Source organism: Bombina bombina, chromosome 2 (assembly GCF_027579735.1).
Source record: "Bombina bombina isolate aBomBom1 chromosome 2, aBomBom1.pri, whole genome shotgun sequence".
NCBI classification, from domain to species: domain Eukaryota; kingdom Metazoa; phylum Chordata; class Amphibia; order Anura; family Bombinatoridae; genus Bombina; species Bombina bombina.
Window position 1 is genome coordinate 319,543,261 of NC_069500.1, and position 23,693 is coordinate 319,566,953.

General features: G+C 37.5%; 1 protein-coding gene across 1 annotated transcript in view; it reads right to left on the reverse strand.

The window, feature by feature from the left end:
• LOC128648791 (oxysterol-binding protein 2-like) overlaps window positions 1-23,693 on the reverse strand; it is a 731,192-nt gene that overhangs the window by 319,537 nt on the left and 387,962 nt on the right. The window contains 1 exon segment of the mRNA XM_053701658.1: window positions 17,554-17,804. Coding sequence (XP_053557633.1) covers window positions 17,554-17,804 — 251 coding nt within the window.

Sequence of the window (23,693 nt, forward strand, 5' to 3'; positions counted from 1 at the left end):
CTACGTCTAGCTCTAGGACTACAGCACTATATATAGATACAGGTACTCACACTCTACAGAGCTACGTCTAGCTCTAGGACTACAGCACTATATATAGATACAGGTACTAACACTATATAGAGCTACATCTAGCTCTAGGACTACAGCACTATATATAGATACAGGTACTCACACTCTATAGAGCTACGTCTAGCTCTAGGATTACAGCACTATATATAGATACAGGTACTCACACTCTACAGAGCTACATTTAGCTCTAGGACTACAGCACTATATATAGATACAGGTATTCACACTCTACAGAGCTACGTCTAGCTCTAGGACTAAAGCACTATATATAGATACAGGTACTCACACTCTACAGAGCTACGTTTAGCTCTAGGATTACAGCACTATATATAGATACAGGTACTCACACTCTATAGAGCTACGTCTAGCTCTATGATTACAGCCCTATATATAGATATAGGTACTCACACTCTACAGAGCTACATTTAGCTCTAGGACTACAGCACTATATATAGATACAGGTACTCACACTCTACAGAGCTACGTTTAGCTCTAGGAATACAGCACTATATATAGATACAGGTACTCACACTCTACAGAGCTACGACTAGCTCTAGGACTACAGCACTATATATAGATACAGGTACTCACACTCTACAGAGCTACGTCTAGCTCTAGGACTACAGCACTATATATAGATACAAGTACTCACACTCTACAGAGATACGTCTAGCTCTAGGAATACAGCACTATATATAGATACAGGTACTCACACTCTACAGAGCTATGACTAGCTCTAGGACTACAGCACTATATATAGATACAGGTACTCACACTCTACAGAGCTACGTTTAGCTCTAGGACTACAGCACTATATATAGATACAGGTAATCACACTCTACAAAGCTACATCTAGCTCTAGGAATACAGCACTATATATAGATACAGATACTCACACTCTACAGAGCTACGTCTAGCTCTGGGATTACAGCACTATATATAGATACAGATACTCACACTTTACAGAGCTATGTCTAACTCTAGGAATACAGCACTATATATAGATACAGGTACTCACACTCTACAGAACTACGTCTAGCTCTGGGATTACAGCACTATATATAGATACAGATACTCACACTCTACAGAGCTATGTCTAACTCTAGGAATACAGCACTATATATAGATACAGGTACTCACACTCTACAGAACTACGTCTAGCTCTAGGACTACAGCACTATATATAGATACAGGTACTCACACTCTACAGAGCTACATCTAGCTCTAGGAATACAGCACTATATATAGATACAGGTACTCACTCTCTACAGAGCTATGTCTAGCTCTAGGAATACAGCACTATATATAGATACAGGTACTCACACTCTACAGAGCTACATCTAGCTCTAGGATTACAGCACTATATATAGATACAGGTACTCACACTCTACAGAGCTATGTCTAACTCTTGGATTACAGCACTATATATAGATACAGGTACTCACACTCTACAGAGCTACGTCTAGCTTTAGGAATACAGCACTATATATAGATACAAGAACTCACACTCTAGAGAACTACGTCTAGCTATAGGATTACAGCACTATATATAGATACAGGTACTCACACTCTACAGAGCTACGTCTAGCTTTAGGAATACAGCACTATATATAGATACAGGTACTCACACTCTACAGAGCTACATCTAGCTTTAGGAATACAGCACTATATATAGATACAGGTAATCACACTCTACAGAGCTACATCTAGCTCTAGGATTACAGCACTATATATAGATACAGGTACTCACACTCTACAGAGCTATGTCTAACTCTTGGATTACAGCACTATATATAGATACAGGTACTCACACTCTACAGAGCTACGTCTAGCTTTAGGAATACAGCACTATATATAGATACAAGAACTCACACTCTAGAGAACTACGTCTAGCTCTAGGATTACAGCACTATATATAGATACAGGTACTCAAGTCAAGTCAAGTCAAGAATACTTTATTAGCATGACATTATTACGTGTGTTGCCAAAGTAATATGTTACAATAAAACAGATCAATAACAATTTATAAAGTAGGAGTATAGTGGGTAAATATGATAACAGTTAATTTAATCTGATTGGGGGTTCTGGTCATGTGACAGTCTGCTACATATTTTGCTACTATCCTTGTAGCTTTGTTTTTCTCTCCTAAGAGTACACATATAGTCTTTCTTGTTCCGACATCTGTGGGAAGTCTGTTATTTCTTTCATTATTTTTGGGAAGTATTTATCCCTTAAGAGTTTGTATCTTGTATAGTACAAGAGGAAGTGTGCTTCAGTCTCTATGTCCCCACTGTCACACTGTGCACATTGTCTGGCTGCCCTGGGTCTCCATTTTGTCTGATATCTGCCAGTCTCTATTTCGAGCCGGTAGTCAGAGATTCTGTATTTAGTCAGTATCTGTCTGTGCTTTGGGTTGGTGACACTTGTGAGATACTCTGCTAGTTTGTACTCTCTTTGTAGAGACCTGTAACACTCCAGCTTGTTCTGTTGTCCTATCTGTTCCACCCAGTGCTCAGTGTACCTCTCCTTCAGAGCTGTTTGTAAGGTGTTTGGTGACACTCTCTCATGGGCTGTGCTTTTGTTGATGTGGTTTTGCAGGTCTGATGTATATTCTCTAAATGCTTTTGATGCTGGGTCACAGAGTGCTTGGTGGTAAAGTGTATTTGTCTCACTATTTGTGAGGTGATACCAGAATTTGTACACCCTTTTTTGCATTGGTAGCAGCAATGGGAATCTTCCCAGCTCTGCTCTGCACCCGTTGTTAGGGGCACTTCTTTGTACCCGCAGTGCATATTTACAGAATTGGAGATGTGCAATTTCTGTGAGAGTTTAGTCCCATTCTCGGTAGTTCTGGGTCAAGAGTTGGGCCCCAGACCTCACAGCCATACAGCAGGATTGGTACAATGGTGCTTTCAAATACCTTAACTAACAGTTCTGTAGGAGGACTGACTAGCGGCTTCTTGATTGCATGGAAGGCCCTAAGGGCTTTTTCTTGCAGTGTTTTGATGGCCAGTTTAAAGCTTCCTGGTGCACTCAGTGTAAGCCCAAGATAGGTATAATTTAATGAGTGCTCTACCTCTTTAGAGAACAATAGGAATTTAAGTTTTTGCTGGAGATTTTGGGGCTTTTTCTGGAAAATCATGACTTTCGTTTTTTTCCATATTCACTTCCATTGCCCATGACTTACAGTATGTCTGCAGTATGTCTAGTTTTTCTTGCAAACCCACTGCTGTGGGGGACAGGATGAGCAGGTCATCTGCATATAAGAGACAATGGATTTCCTTCCCATTCAGGGATATACCTGGTGCTGTGCATTTCTCCAGTACTGTGGGCAGATCATTAATGTACAGGTTGAATAATTTGGGGCTGAGGCTGCATCCTTGTCTGACACCTCTCTTTTGTTCAAAGCTCTTTGTTTGTAGTTTGTTTATTTTTACTTTACATTTGAGGGATGAATACATGTTCTTTATTATGTCATATGTCTTCCCACCAATTCCAGCTTGCAGCAGTTTTATGTATAGGCCAGGGTGCCAGATTGAGTCAAATGCTTTTTTGAAGTCCACAAAACATGCAAACACCTTCCCTGATGGTGAACTTTTCACATACTTGTTAGTGATAGCTATCTGACTCATGTGCAGGGTTCTGCTGTCTATTAGAAATTTTAATATTCTCTGGTTTAGGATTGTGCAGAAGAGTTTGCTCACATTGCTGTTTACACAGACTCCCCTGTAGTTATTTGGGTCAGTTAGATCCCCATGTTTGTGGATTGGAGTAACCAGACCTTCTGTCCAGGTTTCTGGGAAGTTCCCTGTTTGTAATATGATATTAAACAGTTTTGTGAGAGCGTCTTGGGGCTGTGGGCTGCTGTGAATCAGCATCTCGTTTAGTATTTGGTCAGATCCACAAGCTTTTCTTGGTTTTAATGACCTTATGCCTTCTGCAACTTCCTGTAGTGTGAAGGGGAAGTCTAGAGGAGTTTGAAAGTTCTTTATTACATTTTCTAAATTTAACAGTTTTTTTGAGTTTCTTTTTGTGACATACTGAGCTTATTAGGTTCTAGATCTTTGTATAATGTTTGAAAATAGTCTGTCCATATGTCACCATCTTGGATTGGAATATGCCCAGTGGCTTTTGAGGTGAATTTTTTCCACAAGCTCCAAAAGGAATTATTATCTGTTGATTCTTGAATTTGGGAAAGTGTTTTATTTTGGTGGTTTATTTTCTTGCGTTTGAGGGTAGTTTTGTACTCTTTTAGTTTACGATTATATGTGCACCTCAGATCCTCTTGCAGTGGTTCTCTGTGTTTAAGGTTTGATAATTTTCTCACCTCAAGTCTTAAGGCTGCACATTCTTTATCAAACCAATCATTTGTATTGTTATTTTTCCTTTGTCTTTTGTCTGACAGTTTAAGGGATTTGTTTGCTGCTCTATGGAGAATAGTTGTTAAATCATTTGTTGCTTTATTTGTGTCATATGTAGTATAACTGTAGCTTCTATTAATGAAAGCATTCATTTGATTAGTTATCTAAGAATACAGCACTATATATAGATACAGATACTCACACTCTACAGAGCTACGTCTAGCTCTAGGAATACAGCACTATATATAGATACAGATACTCACACTCTACAGAGCTACGTCTAGCTCTAGGATTACAGCACTATATATTGATACAGGTACTCACACTCTACAGAGCTACGTCTAGCTCTAGGATTACAGCACTATATATAGATACAGATACTCACACTCTACAGAGCTACGTTTAGCTCTAGGATTACAGCACTATATATAAATACAGGTACTCACACTCTACAGAGCTACGTCTAGCTCTATGATTACAGCACTATATATAAATACAGGTACTCACACTCTACAGAGCTACGTCTAGCTCTAGGACTACAGCACTATATATAGATACAGATACTCACACTCTACAGAGCTACGTCTAGCTCTAGGATTACAGCACTATATATATATACAGATACTCACACTCTATAGAGCTACATCTAGCTCTAGGACTACAGCACTATATATATATACAGGTACTCACACTCTACAGAGCTACGTCTAGCTCTATGATTACAGCACTATATATAAATACAGGTACTCACACTCTACAGAGCTACGTCTAGCTCTAGGACTACAGCACTATATATAGATACAGGTACTCACATTCTACAGAGCAATGTCTAGCTCTAGGATTACAGCACTATATATAGATACAGGTACTCACACTCTACAGAGCTATGTCTAGCACTAGGATTACAGTACTATATGAAAAACTCTCAGGCATCCAGGTCTACTTCTTTCAGCATTTGTTTAAAACAATATTAAAAACATATTAAATATTAAAAAGAACATACAGTCACTTTATCTGGTTTCTCAGTCCTGTGACATGTGTATAGAACTCCGCCCACTTTGGGTTTGTTTAACATAAGGGTTGGAAACCAGTTCTGGTGAGCAAAACAGAGTCTACCATGCGTCCTATTTGTTAACTGGTAAGTCCCTTCTTTGTGGCTATGTCTCTCACATCCAACAATGTTTCTTTGCTGTCTGAAAATGTCTGTATAACTCATGTATTGTTGCCTGATGTATTATATTTCCTTGTGTACCATCTAGAAATTTCGAATACAGTCATTCAAGTTAAAATATGGGATTATTTTCTATAAATGTGCTTTTTAATTTCTATTTTTATCTTATGAAGTCACAATATCCTCCATTAGCATTTCCATCAGATTTGACATTGATCACAGCAATGAGAGTCAATAAGTTGTCTGGAAATAGGCTTTCTCAATAGGCCTTTTGGATTCTGCTATTGGAAACTCAGTGCTTTACTCATGGCGTCAAGGCTCTGAATTTTTACAGAATGCACTTCATGGTCTCTGGGACAGTAAAAAATGTACAATTTCACATTTAAATTACGAGAAAAGCAACCAAAATAAATCCTGAATGGGCCTTTCTTTTATTATGCACAGTTTTTAAAATTTTATGCAGAACTAAATATTTATTGAGTTTTATGCCCCTTTGAAGAGGAAAGATTGTACAATTCTGAATACATGTATGCTTTCTGACATTGCATGACGAAGCACCACTGGGCGTGAAACGCGTAAGAGGTTGTATCTGTTATTGCAAATAAAGAAGATACAAGCCTAAACCAAGAAGTCTGGTTATCTATTTTCAGTAAATCAGGTTTTGGAGCCTGGGATGCTAAAGAGACAGGAAAATTACACTTTCATTATTCAGTTCAGATAGAGCATGCAATTATAAACAACTTTCTAAATGACTCCTGCTATCAAATGTATTTTGTTCTCTTGGTACTAATGCACTACTAGGAGCTAGATGTTGATTAGTGGCTGAACATATATGCTTTTTGTCATTGGCTTACCCGATATGGGGCCAGATTACAAGTGGCACTCTAATTTTTTTTCTTGTGTTAAGTAAAAAAATTAGCGTGGCCAGATTACCGAGCTAACTTCAGTATTACAAAATGAAAGAAAAAGTTGGCATGCAAGCGAAAGACTAAAGTCCGCTAACTTCGGAACTTTGGATATTGCGACCTAGCTCTGCTTCTCCCCATAGACTTCTATGGGGCGCGCTAAAGAAAGCCTTTTCTATTGATCACTCATGTGGTAGACCAACTGCACTGAAGCTAAAGGTGCATTAGGAATACTTTAAATTCCTATGTTATATATATATATATATATATATATATATATGTGTGTGTGTGTATCTATTCCTATATATCTATATGAATATATACTGAAATAGATATATATTGTATATAAAGATATATATATAGAAATATCTATTTAAAAATAAAATGATCATTTTTTTCTAAGTGAAGAACATAGGAATTTAAAGTATTTCTATTTAAAACAAATTAAAACATATTAACCCCTTAAGCCTACTGGATGTAGGTACTATGTAACAGGGTACTTTGCCTAGTATACCCTATTGACATAGTACCTACGTCCAACCTTCTGGCCCATGCTGTGGTCCCCGCTGTCAGAGGCAGAAGGCATCTGCTTTCATATGGTAAGGAAAAACTGATCATTCTTCCTTTACCATATGAAGGTAGATCGCCGGTACAGACAGTGACACTCTGCAATTAGCGGCCTTCTAATTACCAAAAAGCAATGGCAAAGCCATGCATGTCTGCTATTTCTTAACAAAGGGATCCCAGAGAAGCTTTTACAACCATTTGTGTTATGATTGTACAAGGGGTATGTAAATAATTTCAATGAGAAACTTAAGTTTGTGAAAAAGCTAACAATTTTTTAATTTAAAACTGTGGCATGAAATAAGTTATTTGACTGGGAAGGGCTCAAAAATGTGTGTGTGTGTGTGTGTATATATATATATATATATATATATATATATATATATATATATATATATATATATATATATAGCTGGAAATGAGTTACTAAGGATGAGTTGTTACAAGGACTGTCCACATGGATTTCAATGTGGAAGTTATTTCAACACCTAGAACTCAAGCCAGCTCACCTTTTTTATTTCCTTTTACACTATTGAATCTATATTGGTGCATTAAAAAGTCATATTAAGAATTTGTATATATATATATATATATATATATATATATATATATATATATATATATATATATATATATACAAATTTTACCTATGTAACAACATATCCCAAGTTCTGTCTAATATCACTGCACAGAACTAATTGCTAAACATGGAGGTTCTATGGCTTTCACAGCTGGTTCGCAATAATTTGTCATATTGTATACACTATTTAAAAGTGATATGTCACATTACTTTGTATTCGGATGAAGGGGGCTGTTTGAGCCCCGAAACGTCAATAAAATTGTTTTTGACTTGTTACAAAGAAGCCCTGAGAGTGCATTCATTTGCTCCTTATTTCCAACATTTTTGCACCCAGGCAGTCGGCCGAGGAGGGTTGATTCACTTTGAGGAGTTTTGGTTTATATATATATAGATAATCCTTCTTTTGTAAATATAATTTACCATGGACTTGTTATATCAAGTTGCGTACTAATTTTAGTGCTGTCCAGTGATACTGCTTATTGCATCCCGCAAATTTGATAGTAGAAGTAAATTAGAAAGTTGTTTAAAATTGTAAGCCTTATCTGAATCGTGAAAGAACAATTCTGTGCTTCATGTCCCTTTAAGCCTGCAAAACATAAAATGCACAGACCACACCGGGCTAGTAAAACACATGCATCATATTTTGTACTGTTTTCTAAATGTAGTTTCTGGTGGTTGTTGTAATTTAACACAGCATGATTACAATTACAACACCTGGGGTCTTGCCCTTACATCTTGTGTTGGGTTAAGAATAGCAACTGTGCCAGGTGCAGCAAACCAACCATATCAAATATAGCTTGACATGTCCAATTAGCTGAGGAATGACATTTATATGGCGCTGTGTAAAAATCAGTAGTATAATTATAGCATCTGCAGTGGGGTTCTTTTGCATTTGTTTTTTTTTTGGCTTTTTTAATATTATATATTTTTTCCTCACCTTTACATATGTTTGTTAAAGGGATATAAAATTGTAAATATTATTTTGTGAGTCAGTCAGAACATACAATTTTAGAAAAAAATTCTAATTAATTTCTATTATCAAATTTGCTTCATTCCCATGGTATTCTTTGTTGAAGAGATATTTAGGTAGGTGTCTGGAGCACTAGTGTTCTTGGAAATGGTTAACATTCTAGCAAAACTGCTGCTATATAGTGCTCCAGACACGTGCCCACGCCTGAGCTTACGTCTTGGCTTTTCAACAAAAGATACCAAGAGAATGAAGAAAATGTGATATTAGAAGTAAAATAGAAAGTTATTTAAAATTACATGCACTTTTTTTGTATTTATGTGTCAGAAATTGTACACTGCTGTACATAAGATCTGCATGCAAAATATATTTTAAATTGATTTTAAACTACCAATTTGTTAACAAAATATGCCTGGGGCGCATCCTTTGAGAAGTCTATTGAATATTGTTAAGCTAACTTTCTTTGCAGTTTCCATTTAAGGACAGAAGGAAATAACCCCCTGCACATATCAGCCAATTACTGTGCAGCATGTAGGAATGTCAGGGTTCTCCATTCCACAAAAACTGCTCCAGCATCCCGGGTAGGGTTGCCACCTGGGTCATGTTTTCCTGGACACTTATGAGTAACACATGCTGCAGGGTAAGCAGTGATGAATATGTATTGTGCTGTCTATTAGCAGTATTCATGTGATGTCCAGAGGCACAATACATGTTCCTCCCTGCTTGCCCTGCAGCATGTGCAACTCATAAGTGTCCAGGAAAACATGGCCGAGGTGGTAACCCTACTCCCGGGTGGGGTCTAAGCACTACAACATTCAGAGTTAAATGACAGAAAAAGCAGGCAGTATAAATGATGAAACTGGATTGCAAAGGTTTCTGATTATGAAAAATGTAACTTTTAAATTTTGAGGTAAATGTCTCTTTAACTTAGTTTTATTGAGATACCCTTTAATGCATTACCTTTATCTTCTCGCTTTTATCCTTGACAGAATACCTTAACAGGCTAATGAGCTAGCATGCATCTTGAACATTATCAATATAATATTGTTACAAACACTGCTTCCATATAATGCTCAAGGCACGTGCATGCTCCTCAGCTTCTGACATGGAAAGGAGCTGTGTCAATAAAGTATACAAAAAAAAAAGAACTGCATTTGTAATTAGAAAATTTTTTTTTTTTTACTTGCACCCTATGGCCCCAATTTATCAAGGTCTGTCGGACCTGATCTGACAGTGCGGATCAGGTCCGACAGACTTCGCTGAATACGGCAAACAATACGCTCGCCGTATTCAGCATTGCACCAGCAGCTCACAAGAGCTGCTGGTGCAACTCAGCCCCCTGCAGCCAGCAGGGGGGTGTCAATCAACCCGATCGTACTCGATCGGGTTGATTTCTGGCGATGTCTGTCCGCCTGCAGGCTCGCCAGAAACACGGGGCATCAAGCTCCATATGGAGCTTGATAAATATGCCCCTATATCAGAGTCATGAAACTTTAATTTTGCTTTTTTTCATGTCCCTTTCAGGGAACTTGGTCTTGGATTCTGTGGAGCTGTACACTAGACACAGAATTTGGAATCTTTGAAGCTGTGCACTGGGCACAGGATTTTTAGTCTGTAGAGCTGAGCACAGGAGACACAGGACTTTGAATCTACATAACTTAGCACATGAGATAAAGGACTAGGAATCTGCAGTGCTGAGCACAGGACTTGGTATTTGCAGAGCTGAGCATAGGAGACACAGGACTTGGAATCTGCAGAGCTGGGCCTAGGACAGGAGGAATGCCCAAACCAGGGCCAAGGACTGAAGGAATGCTCACACTGGAGCCTAGGACTGGATACATAGGATACACAAGCTGAAGAGAGGTGAGACAGGCCAAGGTCAGGTACCACCTGTCTGTGGTTAGGTACCACACTGGCAGACAGACTCATATGAACATGAACAACAAGAGCAAAGTCCAGGACTAGCCAGGGAGTTGAAATACAAGGAATCAGTCCAATCATACAACAAACATTAGGATTTTCCAAAAGAATGGTCAGAAAACTTGCCAGGTTCTGGAGCCAGAAAATCACCAAAACAACAGATTACAGGATACTGGTCAGAGGCACAAACACAGGGGCGAACCACAATGTCAGGGCCAGGAGTGGTCTGAAATGCAGCCTTTTTAAAGAGATGCTAATTAAGTAACTGCCTGCCGCTCGCAGGCAGGTGGAGCCAGAGAGCCAGCCCAAGCAGGCAGTAGGACTCAGAAATGATCAAACTGAGCCAAAGCCTTCCAGTGTCTCAGAAGGGAAAGCCTCAAACAGCAAAACAAGGAGACCCAGGAACAATCCCAGGTACGGGCATGACAGTACAACTATTGGGTAAATTATTTCTGATAAATCTGTTTTGGCTGAAATGGATTTGGCTGCTTAAAGCACACAGCTGTGAACAAATTTCCAATGGGATTCAAACCGAGAATCCAACTGAAACTGACATATACAATGGCTACAATGGCACTTTCACACCGCTTAAGGTTACATTACAGTTCTTTTTAATTAATCCCTTTGTACAATGTGTAAGGGAAATCATCATTTGCATGTGTGAGATTAACCTATTGTAATCAGATAACCAATAAACAATATAAATATCATTTGTCTATAGGATTGATGGGTATACTGTTCATCTTTACTCAATGATTATGTTGACTCTTTAATATTTTAAAGGTATTGGGGGTTTTTCCCATTATTTCCAATTATTGATGGAAAAAGCACCGGTTTCCGGTATGGAGAGAGAGACATCTGAAATCATAACAGAAACACTACAGGTTTCTATTAGAAGGAAGCTACTGTAACTTATCTTCTTAAACAGGATTTTAACAGTTCTCACACAATAAATCATGAAATCCCTCCATTGCAATAATGTAGCCAAAAAATCAGGATTTCATACATGGTTGCGCCTTCATGACTGGGATTTCAAAACAGGATTGTGTCTTGTGACTGGGATTTCAATAATGTAGTATCAAAAACTGAAAAACTGCACTGTCGTGAACAAAGATACAACCCCATTTGAAATCCCAGTCATGAAGGTGTGATCCAATTCGAAATCCCTGTATTCACAATTTCTTATCAATTTTAAAATAAGTTTATCCCTCATTCAACTGAGGAGTGTCTTCTCTTTCAAAAGAGGGCTATGATTAATGTATGAATTTCTTTTTAGCTGAGAATGACACACATTCATCACCCTACCCTTTTATCACTTGAAGGTTGAAATATAATATATAAGGAACAATAAGCACCTTGAAATTTGTATATAAAGGACCAGATTACATGTGGCGTGCAAAATCATTGTGCACCCGCAAACGGGTAAATTTGCCCGTTTGGGGGCACACGATTATTAACCCGCCATTACATTTGGAAGCAATTAGCGCTCAGAAAATTAACCAGAAATCCGATCTCTGGTTAATTTTCTAAAAGTGCCCCAAATGCCCTCAAAATAGAGGGCATTATAGTTTTTTTATTTTGAAAAAATTAGCTTTTTTCTTTTGTTAAATAAAAAACAACTGCACTAGGCAGTTTTGGGGGCTTTAAAGTTGGCGGAAGTGGGGTGTAAGAAAAAAAACAGCACTGAAAAGTGCCTTTACATTGCTATGGGAACTGTGTGCTCCCAGTAAATATATATGTATATGCTTTTATACAAATATATTAATAATCACATACATATATATTTACAAATGTTGCCATCGCTGCGCTACTTACCCCCTTTGCTGCGCTTTGGTTCTGTGCCATCTCTGACGGCTTCAGAACGAGGCTCCCATTGGAGCCTATGGAAGCACTCTCTCGTGAGTGCAATGCCTCCCAGCAATAGGAACGCAAGTCAACTTGTAATACCAGAGCACATTAGCACGCGCTGGTATTACACTGTGGAGCGCCAATATCGCTTTTATGAAAGTGATATTTAGCGCTCTACTTGTAATCTGGCCCAAAATGTTTAGTTACGTGTAATGAAACTACTTTGCATTATATTTTCATTATTTATTTTGCTCCCTTTTCATGTAATTTAGCTTTGAAAACTGAGCAATTTTATAATATTAAGAACTTGAAATGTAACCTGCTGACATCTCACAGCTAACACTACTAGATATCTGTCGCTAATTAGCTTTAACTGATACCAACGGCAAATAAATGCATTTTATAGTAACCTTGTGACTGTGTGGTTGTCTGAATAAAGCCCAGATTGGCTCCTCCAAATAAGGCAAATGGTAGGTGGAGTTTGGCTACTGAAAAATAATTGCAGAAAAAAGGATGTTAATAGGTTTTAAAAATATTAAGACTTGGCTGCTATGTTATTCTTTAGCAGCACAACAGAAATGTCTTGTAATTACAAGGTGTTTACTGTCCCTTTAATTGACATTTTCCCATAAATTGTAGGACATTTAGAGGGTTGTATGATCTCTCTTATGTGAATATATGACTTTTTGATTGTCCAAAAGAGAAAAACAGTTTCAGCCCTCCTATAAGTTATAAATAGGTTGTCTATTGTGTTAAGAAGTCAATTGTAACACAAACTACCTCATATACATAGGGTCAGCTGTGAAGAGGAGAGTCTCTACTTTGCAAGTAAGGGTTGAGGTATCCCTCTAGATTGAGAGGAGTTGTTTTATGTAGTTTATATTACTGCCTATAAAGATTAACCATCCATTCTAGGTGTGATTTCCAGACAATACTGTACTCTACACGCAGTACAAATGACAAACCATAAACTCACTCTTCACTCTGAGTGAGGGAAACCCGTTAGAAGCAGGGTCACATTCACTCACATGGGACATAACTAGAGATATTTATGTATGTTGTAGGCACCTGCATGAATAGGGCCAACTAAATGTAGGCAACCATGAATGATAGATGTAATTGGATGACCAGACCCTTACAACAGCATGCAATCTTACTTCTTTATCAGAGAAAACAAGCGCTTTAGGTTGGAACAGCCCATGATACTTTAATTAAGCAGAAACAAATAAAGCTTGAAGAAACAGATGGTAATAAAGGCAACTTTGGGAAGATTCTAGCACTATGTGGCATGAAACTATATAGCCAGAAGCTATGATTCAGTTGGTAGCATTAGAAATACACACTATGGAAGGCTTCCCACTAGGTATAGTTCAGACTTGCTAATAATGTTGTAGAAAAGTAGATGAAACAGCCAGTGGTTTAGGCTTCAGAAACTGCTGAAGTAGAATTAATTGTGCCTATATACACACAACCTCCGTAGAAAGGTATCCATGTTATTCTTAGGACAGGCACAGAGGGGCAGCAATTTCAGGGTTTATATTCTGATAATAGAACAATCAATCAAAGGGGACGCTCTCTTTTCTATACCCTTCAATCCAATATTAATATATGATGGGGAAAACACTTGATATACAATGCAAAGAAAAAAGCAAAAAAACAACAGCTAAATACTAATATCCAAAAATAAAAAATAAATACAAATAAAATCAAAATAAAACTAAAGGGAGGTGGATAAAGATCAATGCTAACCCACAATGGCTCAGATGTTACTGTGCATAGTCCATAGACAAAAGATAGTCCAAACATAAGGTTAACGGCTGCTCTCCACCTCACAGATCACTCCAGATCAGGCTCTAATATGGATACAAAACAGAGGGGCGCCTCATGTGTAGATTAGAAGTACAGCCAAATCCCACATCGATCGTTGCCAAATAGGTACTCATATTTAGCTGGAGCACCCTTATGTGCTGGTAGTAACGGGCTGATATCTTGGTGTGTATCAGCTAACCCTTGTCACGGTTTCAATCAGGAACATCGGATACAGCTTCCAGATGTGGTCCGCCCCAAGGTGCAGTTTTAGTGATAATAAGGTGCTAACACTTGGCTTCAGTTAAAAGGGGGGTTTATTAAAACTCACATAAAAACATTAAGCATCAAGTGTGAGGGGGTATAAACATGTAGCCCCCTAATGAAACGCATTTCTCGGCTTTACAATCACTGTTTCATCACATGGCTGATGAAACGCTGATTGTAAAGCCAAAAAACGTGTACTCCAGCTAAATGTGAGTACCCATTTGGCAACAATCGATGTGTGATTTGGCTGTACTTCTGATTTACACATGAGGCTCCCCTCTGTTTTTGTATCAGTATATATTCTGATAATAGTCCTCTTTTGGCAAAAACAAATGCGCTACACATTGTCTTTTACTTACAATTAAAAATCAGGTAAAATACAACAAAAATAAGAGCTCTCAATTTTCTAGAAAGTCACTATCAGAATTAGAGAGGCCATATTTTTTCTGTAAGCACTAATATCCTGGTTGGTTAATCTTGTAATTAACCAGGATAACTTTTCCAAAAATAGATCATTCGGAGGCAACTCTTGAATTAGGCCTACAATAAAAAGAACAGTAAAGGATCCTGTTGTTGGTAGATGGAAACAGCTAAAGATAGAGGTGCTGAAACTGGGATTGCAACAGGACATTTTGGGGTTTGTTACATTTTGAAATGGCTTTAAGGAGTCCTTTAGTGTGTTGAGTTTACTGTAGTGCAAGGGATATGTAAAGAGGGCCTTTAGGGATTATTGCACAGGGGAATCTTAAAGGAACATTAAACACTATGAGATGGTAAAATAAAGTTATAAATTGTATATATATTAAAAAAACTTTGCAATATATTTTAATTATTTATTTTGTCCCTTTTTCCTGTAATTCCATTCTGAATTGTGAGCTTTTCTGTTCCTGTTAGAAATGGAAGTGCAGAACACTGTTCTATTCCACACAACCATTGGCTGCACACTCTAGTGACCTATTTATAATTGTCCCTAATTGGCCACAGCAGAGAAAGTAACCTAAGTTACAACATGGCAGCTCCCATTGTTTTATAGACACTAAAACTTTACACTTATTTTGTCACTATTTAAACAGCTAATGAAACTTTATAAAATACATCTAAATGTTATTCTAAGACTAATCTTTTCTTTAAATGCATCATTCTATCTAGCATTTATTTAGTGTTTAATGTCCCTTTAAGATGTTATGGTATCTTGGGGGGAGGTGTAGTAGGCATCCCTTCCTGTTTTTCTCTATTTTTAGGCAGAATCAGGCTTCCTCTGTTAATTGCATAGTCTAGTAGTTATAGTTATTAATTGCATAGTCTAGTAGTTATAGTTATTAATTGCATAGTCTAGTAGTCTAGTAGTTATAGTCATAGTTATTAACTGTGAAAAATCAATCATCTGTCATATTTTTTCCTTTATAAAAAGTGAATAAACAGAACGTATTATGAATGGGTACAAAAAAAATAATATTTGTTTGTTGACTGTACATTTCTTCTCGTCTTCAGATTTTCAATGAGAAATTATATACTGTGATAATGCTGCTTAGCTTGGTTGGGTTTAGATTAGCAACATCTGCTTCGTTTTAAAATCAATCAATTTATATAGGGCCAGATTATGGAAACGTAACATTTGCACTCCACTCATAATTCCAGCACACACAAATGTGCGCTGGTATTATAAGTTCAGTGCATTGCATGGAAGCTTTGCACTCACGAGAGCGTGCATCTATAGGCTCCAATGGGAGCCTCGTTCTCATACCGTGAGACACGGCACAGAACCTAACGTATCGAATGGGGTAAGTTGTGCAGCAAAGTGTAAATATATATATATATATATAAAAGGGTGAGTAGAATGTGCCCGCTCAAAGTGATTGAGTGGAGACAAGCGTTGCTCCTAAAAATGCGCTAGTCAGTGATATGAAGATCTGGTAAGAAAGCTATTAGATACAAATATTTAACTGTAGACAAAGTCTATGTTAAGTATTAGAAAATGTGATACAAAGGGTTAACAGCGCTTACAGATCTTCCTAAATATTTAGGAAGATCTGTAAGCGCTGTTAACCCTTTGTATCATATATATATATATATATATATATATACATACATATTAACACATAAATATACATGTATATAAGCATATACATATATATTTTGAGCAATAACATAGTCCCCATAGACCACAAACTAGATCTGCAAACTTTAAGCCCTTAAAACTGCTTTGTGCAGTTATTATTTAAAAAAATAATAACTAATAATGCTAAAAAAAATAATTTAAAAAGCAACGCTACACTTTATTTTGGGGGCAATTTGGGGACATTGGGGACCTCAGGTTAATTTTCGGAGCACTAATTGCTACCGCGAGCATGCGGTAGCATTAACCTACCACTTCTAATGGCTGGTTATTTAACGTGCGGACGAATTTTAACATTTATGGGCGCACTTTAAATGAGCGCTCCACTTGTAATCTAGCTTATAATAAATAAAGTTATCCTTTATAGACTGCACAGCTGTATTTTCCTACTTGCGAGCTAGATTCTGTGAAACAATGTGGCTAAACCATCTGTAAACGATAAGAATCAATTTCTCCCTGTGTGAATGAAAGTGGATGCTTGTGTAGCTATATTTTGTTTATTAGAACATAAGTCTCTATGCTCGGTTTGGACTTAATGGGATGACCACTGTTAGATATATGTTAAAGCTTATTGTATCCAGTGTGTGGTTAAGTGAAGTATTGCAGTGTTTGCATCTTAAGGGTAAGTATATTTGTATACCTGTATTTATATAAGAGAATGATTTTTGCTGGGGAGAAAAAAAATCAACCATCCATCTAATAGTGTGATGTATCTTTACCATAATATCACATTATTGCTGATACTAAAGCAACAAGGCTCAAATAATCAACCAATGTAAACAGCTGTGTAACTGTTATAGTACAAAGCGTCATGCGCAATAGTGTCTTATCTATTTGCCAATACCTACTTCTAACTAACTACAATAAGTAGACACCTAATTAAGATAGGAACTACTCAATGTTTTTATTTTGTTTTGTTGTTATATTATGGTGCATAGGACTGGTGGTTCCTTATATAGAAAGGAAATATGTAACTCACATTTATCATTGCATTGGAGGTGATCCTGAAGAGTGTTGCCCTTTCATTCACGGATTTGATCTTCTCACTGCTCTCTGAGGACAGTTTAAGGTTCTCTAGCTCACTCAGGGAACGCTGGAGGGCTGCACCATGTTTGGCAATGAGGTCGTTGCATGTGCTCAGATCATCCAGTTTACTTGTCAAAGATTTTAGAGAACTGTATAACTCACCCTTATCTGACTGGGAACTTGGCTCTTCATCACCAGAATCATCTGTGAAAGCAAATAGTGAAAAATAGTCAAATAGTGTGCCACAAGAATGAGAGTTGTAGCACCACATTTTACTAGTAAAACAATTTTTTTCCCAAATTACAGTGCACATTTGCCCATTTGCACAATTAAATTTGTATACATTCTTTCTCCAACCTAATATTTATATAACATTAGTTTATTTTCCAGCAAATACTAAACTAAAGCACCACTAATTGACCACCAGTAATACAACAATGATTATGTCATCAAGTACTGGTCTGTTTGGGTTAAGATGATCAGTTATGGTTGTGTGGAGTGAGGTCCATAATATAAATAGTGTGCCTTGAAATGCAATGGTGGCAAGTAAGTTAAAAGAACATCTCAACAATAAATATTCTTTTCTGTAATTTTTTTATTTTTGTCCTATATCACCATAAGACTATATACTGTAAAATAATTTGAATACAGTCAATGCAGTGTATACTGTAAAATACTATAAATTTAAGGTTAATTACACCAAAGTCCAGCATTAAGAACACAGGTGTGCCACAACAGAAATGTGCATTGCCACAAGAATCACTACCATAGATAATACTCCAATAAAAGAAAGCTCCTCCTGAAGAGTAATAGATAAGAGAAGTAGAGAGAAATGACCACTCCCCATTTAACCACCATCTTTACTGATCCCTTCCATTATTAATGAATGTCCGTAAAAGGATAGAAAAAACAAGGGAGATGATCCTGGTGAGTATTATCTAGGTATATGAGCTAAGATACAGAAAATACAGTGTTCTTGATTTAATTTATGGCACTTTTGGTTCCCCCTAGCAGCAGCTAACATTCACCGGCGAAGTAAATGTAAAGCAGAACAAAAAAGAGAAATATAATTCAAACAAAAATATAGTAACAAAACAGAATTCAATATTTGTCTTTCAAATTGTGCTATTGCTTACTGCCAGGGAAACTGAAGTTTTTTCCAAACTGCAGCTGCAATGTTCAGAAGGTTTTGCATCTGCTTCCATTACCCAAGTTTGAGATTGCCCTGAACCCTTCTGAAACCAGAACTCTTTTTAGCTGAAATGCCTTTAAATACAGTACATTGTAAGATGTAGGTTAAAATAGTACATTTGCTGGAGAAAGGCCCTTTTGATAGTCATGTGGGATAACAGTCTGTTTATTTATCTTCACTCTTCTGTTACTGTAAAATAAGCATGCAAACATCTAATAACATCCATTCTAAACAATGGGTGACCAATTATTGTCTTCTTACCAGGACAGTAAGTGCATAGAATTATATCTTTGAAATATGAAAATTAAATAATTTTAGACAAAAATTATTTAGGTAAAATGAAAAGCAATACACAGTGCACTGAATATGCATTGATAACATAAGATCCATGAACCATTAGTTGCTGCTTCTTCCTGGTTGGGTTGAACTGACTTATTAGTAGACTTCGTCTTGAGTGGAGTTCAGGGAGTCTGAGTCATTCGCTGCCCCACCCTGAACCCTCCATAGTATTTGCATTCACAGACTGCTGGGAATGGTGACAATCAAGATCATCCGCTAACTGTTGTTCCATAGCCTGGGTCTGGCCCACCCTCTCTCCAAGCAGAGATCCAAAAACAATGTTTAGCTGCTGTTTCAGCTTTAGAAAGTGAGTCTACAGACTGCAGTCTTATGTAGTTTTATCAAAGAAATGTGGGGCTCACCTGTTTAGATTTTGTCACAGTACTAGCATAAAGCAGTCCATCTGTGACTGCAGAACCTGGTTAACCGGGAGGGGTGTTGAAAACACACTAGTAGGCCAACACCCGATGCCTCAATGGTCTGGATCCAGGCTAGGAGGTAATTTACACAGCATGCTTGATATCAGTCGTTTCAGCATGTTATAAAGCAGCCGTATATGCTGACAGTAAGGATGCTGTGAATAAGCATGGTCTCACCAACAGCTTAAGATATTGCAAACTAGCATTGCTGCCGCCCAGACATGCCCACCTCCCTATCCTTATAGACTACTACACATGGTTCTTGGAATTCTGAATTTCTTTTTGAAGAATTTCAACAGATCATTAGTATATGCCAAAGACGTGTAACAAATATATTTTGAATGATGAATATGAGCCAATTCATGGGGGGAAAAAAACAATTTCAAAATTACAAAATCATATTGTGATAGCTGATATAGCAGTAATTGTAACATTTGCTATCTTGCTTACTTAACAATGTGGATTGTTAAGGCCAGTTTGCCCAACATTCTTATTCCGGCTCTGACTGAAAAGAGATTGTTCAGCTGTAAGATTATATTTTAAATCTTCTGAGTTGAAATAAAAACATACCTTCCCTGGTATTGAAAACAGTTTCTATGAAGATAGTCTTAAGACTCAGAGTATGACTCTTCATAGAATTCTCTTGGACTCAAGTAAAATGTCCAGATAGCAAAGTACAAAAATCATCTTCCAAAGTTCTACAATGAGTGGCACTAGCACCTTGATGACAGTTCTCATGTCCAAAAGAATGCTAATTGGAAGAGCTACACACTGGTAAAGCTGTTTCCCTGCAAACTCCAGCTATTAAAAGTTATCTAAGAACAGAGGGGGCGCATATACTAAATCTATAAATGGTGTTATACAGACAACATAGACTTAGCTTATAAACAAGACTTATACCAATATCTAGTATACATACAATACTATTATAGTCCCAATATCTAGTATACAAACAATAGTATTATAGTCCCAATATAAGGCACTGTCCATAAGATATATTCTCAAAATCCCGAAGGGATGATGGCTGCACTCCACCTCACAGATGGATCTGGACAGGCTGCAGAATGAGAGAGAAAACAGAGGGGCGCCTCATGTGTAGAACAACCAAATGGGATGTGATGTTTTATGAATAAGAATAGTGTTTGTGTCATTTGGAATAACATGTGCTTGGTAGACACCCCCACTGTGGGTGTTGTCTGTTAATCAATTGTTAATTGGTTTCCTAAGGGTTTAAATAGCAGGTTTGTTGTAAGGTGTGTTTATGCCTGATGAAACGGCATCTCTAGTGCAGAGAAACGCGTTGCATACTAGGGGAATACTTGGATACCCCCTTGTTCACTATTTGATGTTGTTGTTTTTAATTTATTATCTTTTTTAATAAACCAAGTTTTAATTTTTAACTCAAGTCTAGTGGTAGCACCTTACACTTTATTGCCCATTTGTGGATATATGTTAATATTTCCTGCGTATGAATCAACTTGCTTGCTGGGGGCTCCTGGGGTGGTGAGCTGATACGCCCCTACAAATATATATATGTGCTTATTCGAAATGTGAGTACCCATTTTGGCATTTCTATCATCTATATCTCACTAGTTTGGTTGATCTGCACATGTGGCGTTCTCTTGTTTTCTCCGTTGCTTTAGAGCTATACCTGGCTGAGAGCACCTGGAGTGGGTGAGCTGATACGCCCTATTATATCAGTCTGCATCTACTAGCACATTAGGGTGCTCCAACTAAATGTGAGTACCCATTTGGCTCTGACACACAGTCTATCCACGTATATTTGGTTGTTCTACACATGAGGCGCCCTTCTGTTTTCTCTCTCATTCTGCAAACTCCAGCTATTGCAGATGATTATCTTGTACTGGAAAATAGAAGTAAACATTTTTTGTAATCTATTGAGCTCAGAAATGCATTCAGAGGATTTAGCAAAAGGCTCCATTGTCCAACTTTTTTTTTTATTTATAAGAAAAATCTAAGAATAGAATCTCTGTCTGAATGAGATACTGGAACTTCATGTATCACATAGGAAGCTAATCTATGCACTGGAAGATACTTTCCATCTTTTCTGAATCTGCTGTGAGTGGTGAAATTAAAAAAACATTTGTGAAATAACTGGCATGTTCCATGAAATTACATGAAAAAACAAATGGTCTGTAAATTAATCTAAGCAAATGGTTTTGAAATGGGATAAACAGGCTCCTAAAAGGGAATTCACACCATCATTTTGTCTTACTTTGGAAAGCTGAGGAGAGCTTACCAAGTTCTCTACCTCTGGAGTGAACATCTGATTTTCATCTCTATGAACAAAATTGATCTCTGGAAGCCGAGTTTTTAATGGCACAAAACAGCATCCATTATTAAATAAGACTCTTGAAGACTTAAAGGTTTTAGACAGAAAATCTTACCACCTGAACCTCTATTTTTTTCCATTAACCCCTTAATTACTTAGGACGTATGCAATACGTCCTCAGAAAAAATACAGTTAACGCCTGAGGAGTATGGCATACGTCGTCGGTCTGGAAAGCAGCTGGAAGCGATCCTGATCGCTTCCAGCTGCTTTTCCGTTATTGCAGTGGTGCCTTGATATAGAGGCATCCTGCAATAACCATTTTTACCCCTCCGGTGCAGAGAGAGCCACTCTGTGGCCCTCTCTGCACTGGACATCGATGGCCGCATTCGTTGGTGGGAGCTAAAGTGGGAGGCGGGTGGGCGGCCATCGATGGGTTCTGAGTCTGAGAGGGGGCGGGATCGGGGGCAGGGTCCCCGGGGGCATGCATGGGAGGCGGCGGGAGGGCACATGCATGGGGTGGCAGCGGGTGGGAACCGCTACACTACAGAAAAAAAAGTGGGAGAAAGAGGGGAGGGAATGCCTAAAAAAAATAATCTAAGGGATCTGGGAGGGGGTGGGGGTTGGTCTTGGGGGGGGGGGGAAGCTACACTACAGAAAAAAATAAAAAAAATACATCTATTATATTGTAAACTGGGTACTGGCAGACAGTTTTTTTATTTGATCGCATTTGGCGGTGAAATGGTGGCATGAAATATACCAAAATGGGCCTAGATCAATACTTTGGGATGTCTTCTAAAACAAAATATATACATGTCAAGGGATATTCAGGGATTCCTGAAATATATCAGTGTTCCAATTTACTAGCGCTAATTTTGAAAAAAAGTGGTTTGGAAATACCAAAGTGCTACTTGTACTTATTGCCCTATAACTTGCAAAAAAAGCAAAGAACATATAAACATTGGGTATTTCTAAACTCTGGACAAAATTTAGAAACTATTTAGCATGGGTGTTTTTTGGTGGTTATAGATGTGTAACAGATTTTGTAGGTCAAAGTTAGAAAAAGTGTGTTTTTTTCCATTTTTCCCCATATTTTATAATTTTTTTTATAGTAAATGATAAAATATGATGAAAATAATGGTATCTTTAGAAAGTACATTTAATGGCGAGAAAAACAGTATATAATATGTGTGGGTACAGTAAATGAGTAAGAGGAAAATTACAGCTAAACACAAACACCGCAAAAATGTAAAAATAGCCTTGGTCCCAAACGGACAGAAAATGGAAAAGTGCTGTGGTCATTAAGGGGTTAAAAATAGGAAACTCATGAAAAATTTAATGTTTAATCCTAAACCAATGTATTATGGCAGCTGTCTGATTTTCTACATTAAAAACTATAGTTTTTTACAATACATGTAATTAACAGATTAACAGTACAGTGCCTGAAATGGTAGATTACTTAAATGCAAAAAGAAGATTACCATCCATATAATACTATTCAGATTCAGAATGGTTGCATAATTGAAAGGAACATGTTGGGATGTTTGTGCAAATATCCTGCCATAGATTTGTCTAATACATACCGTGCACACTTTTGTATCATTCCATATAGAAAACAGTATTATTTCATACATGGCTATTACACAGGGGGCAAGGGTTTTGAGGTACAGTTGTCACTCAGGGCTATAATAAACCAAAAAATATAGGGCTTCTGCTCCATCTATAACACCGTTAGAAGTAAAGATTTTGTGTGCGCGGGATTAGTTGAAAGTAAAATGTTCGCGTGCGAGCGAAACCCGACGCACGCTAACTAAAGGACATCGGATATTGCTACCGTGCTAACCTTTTCTCCC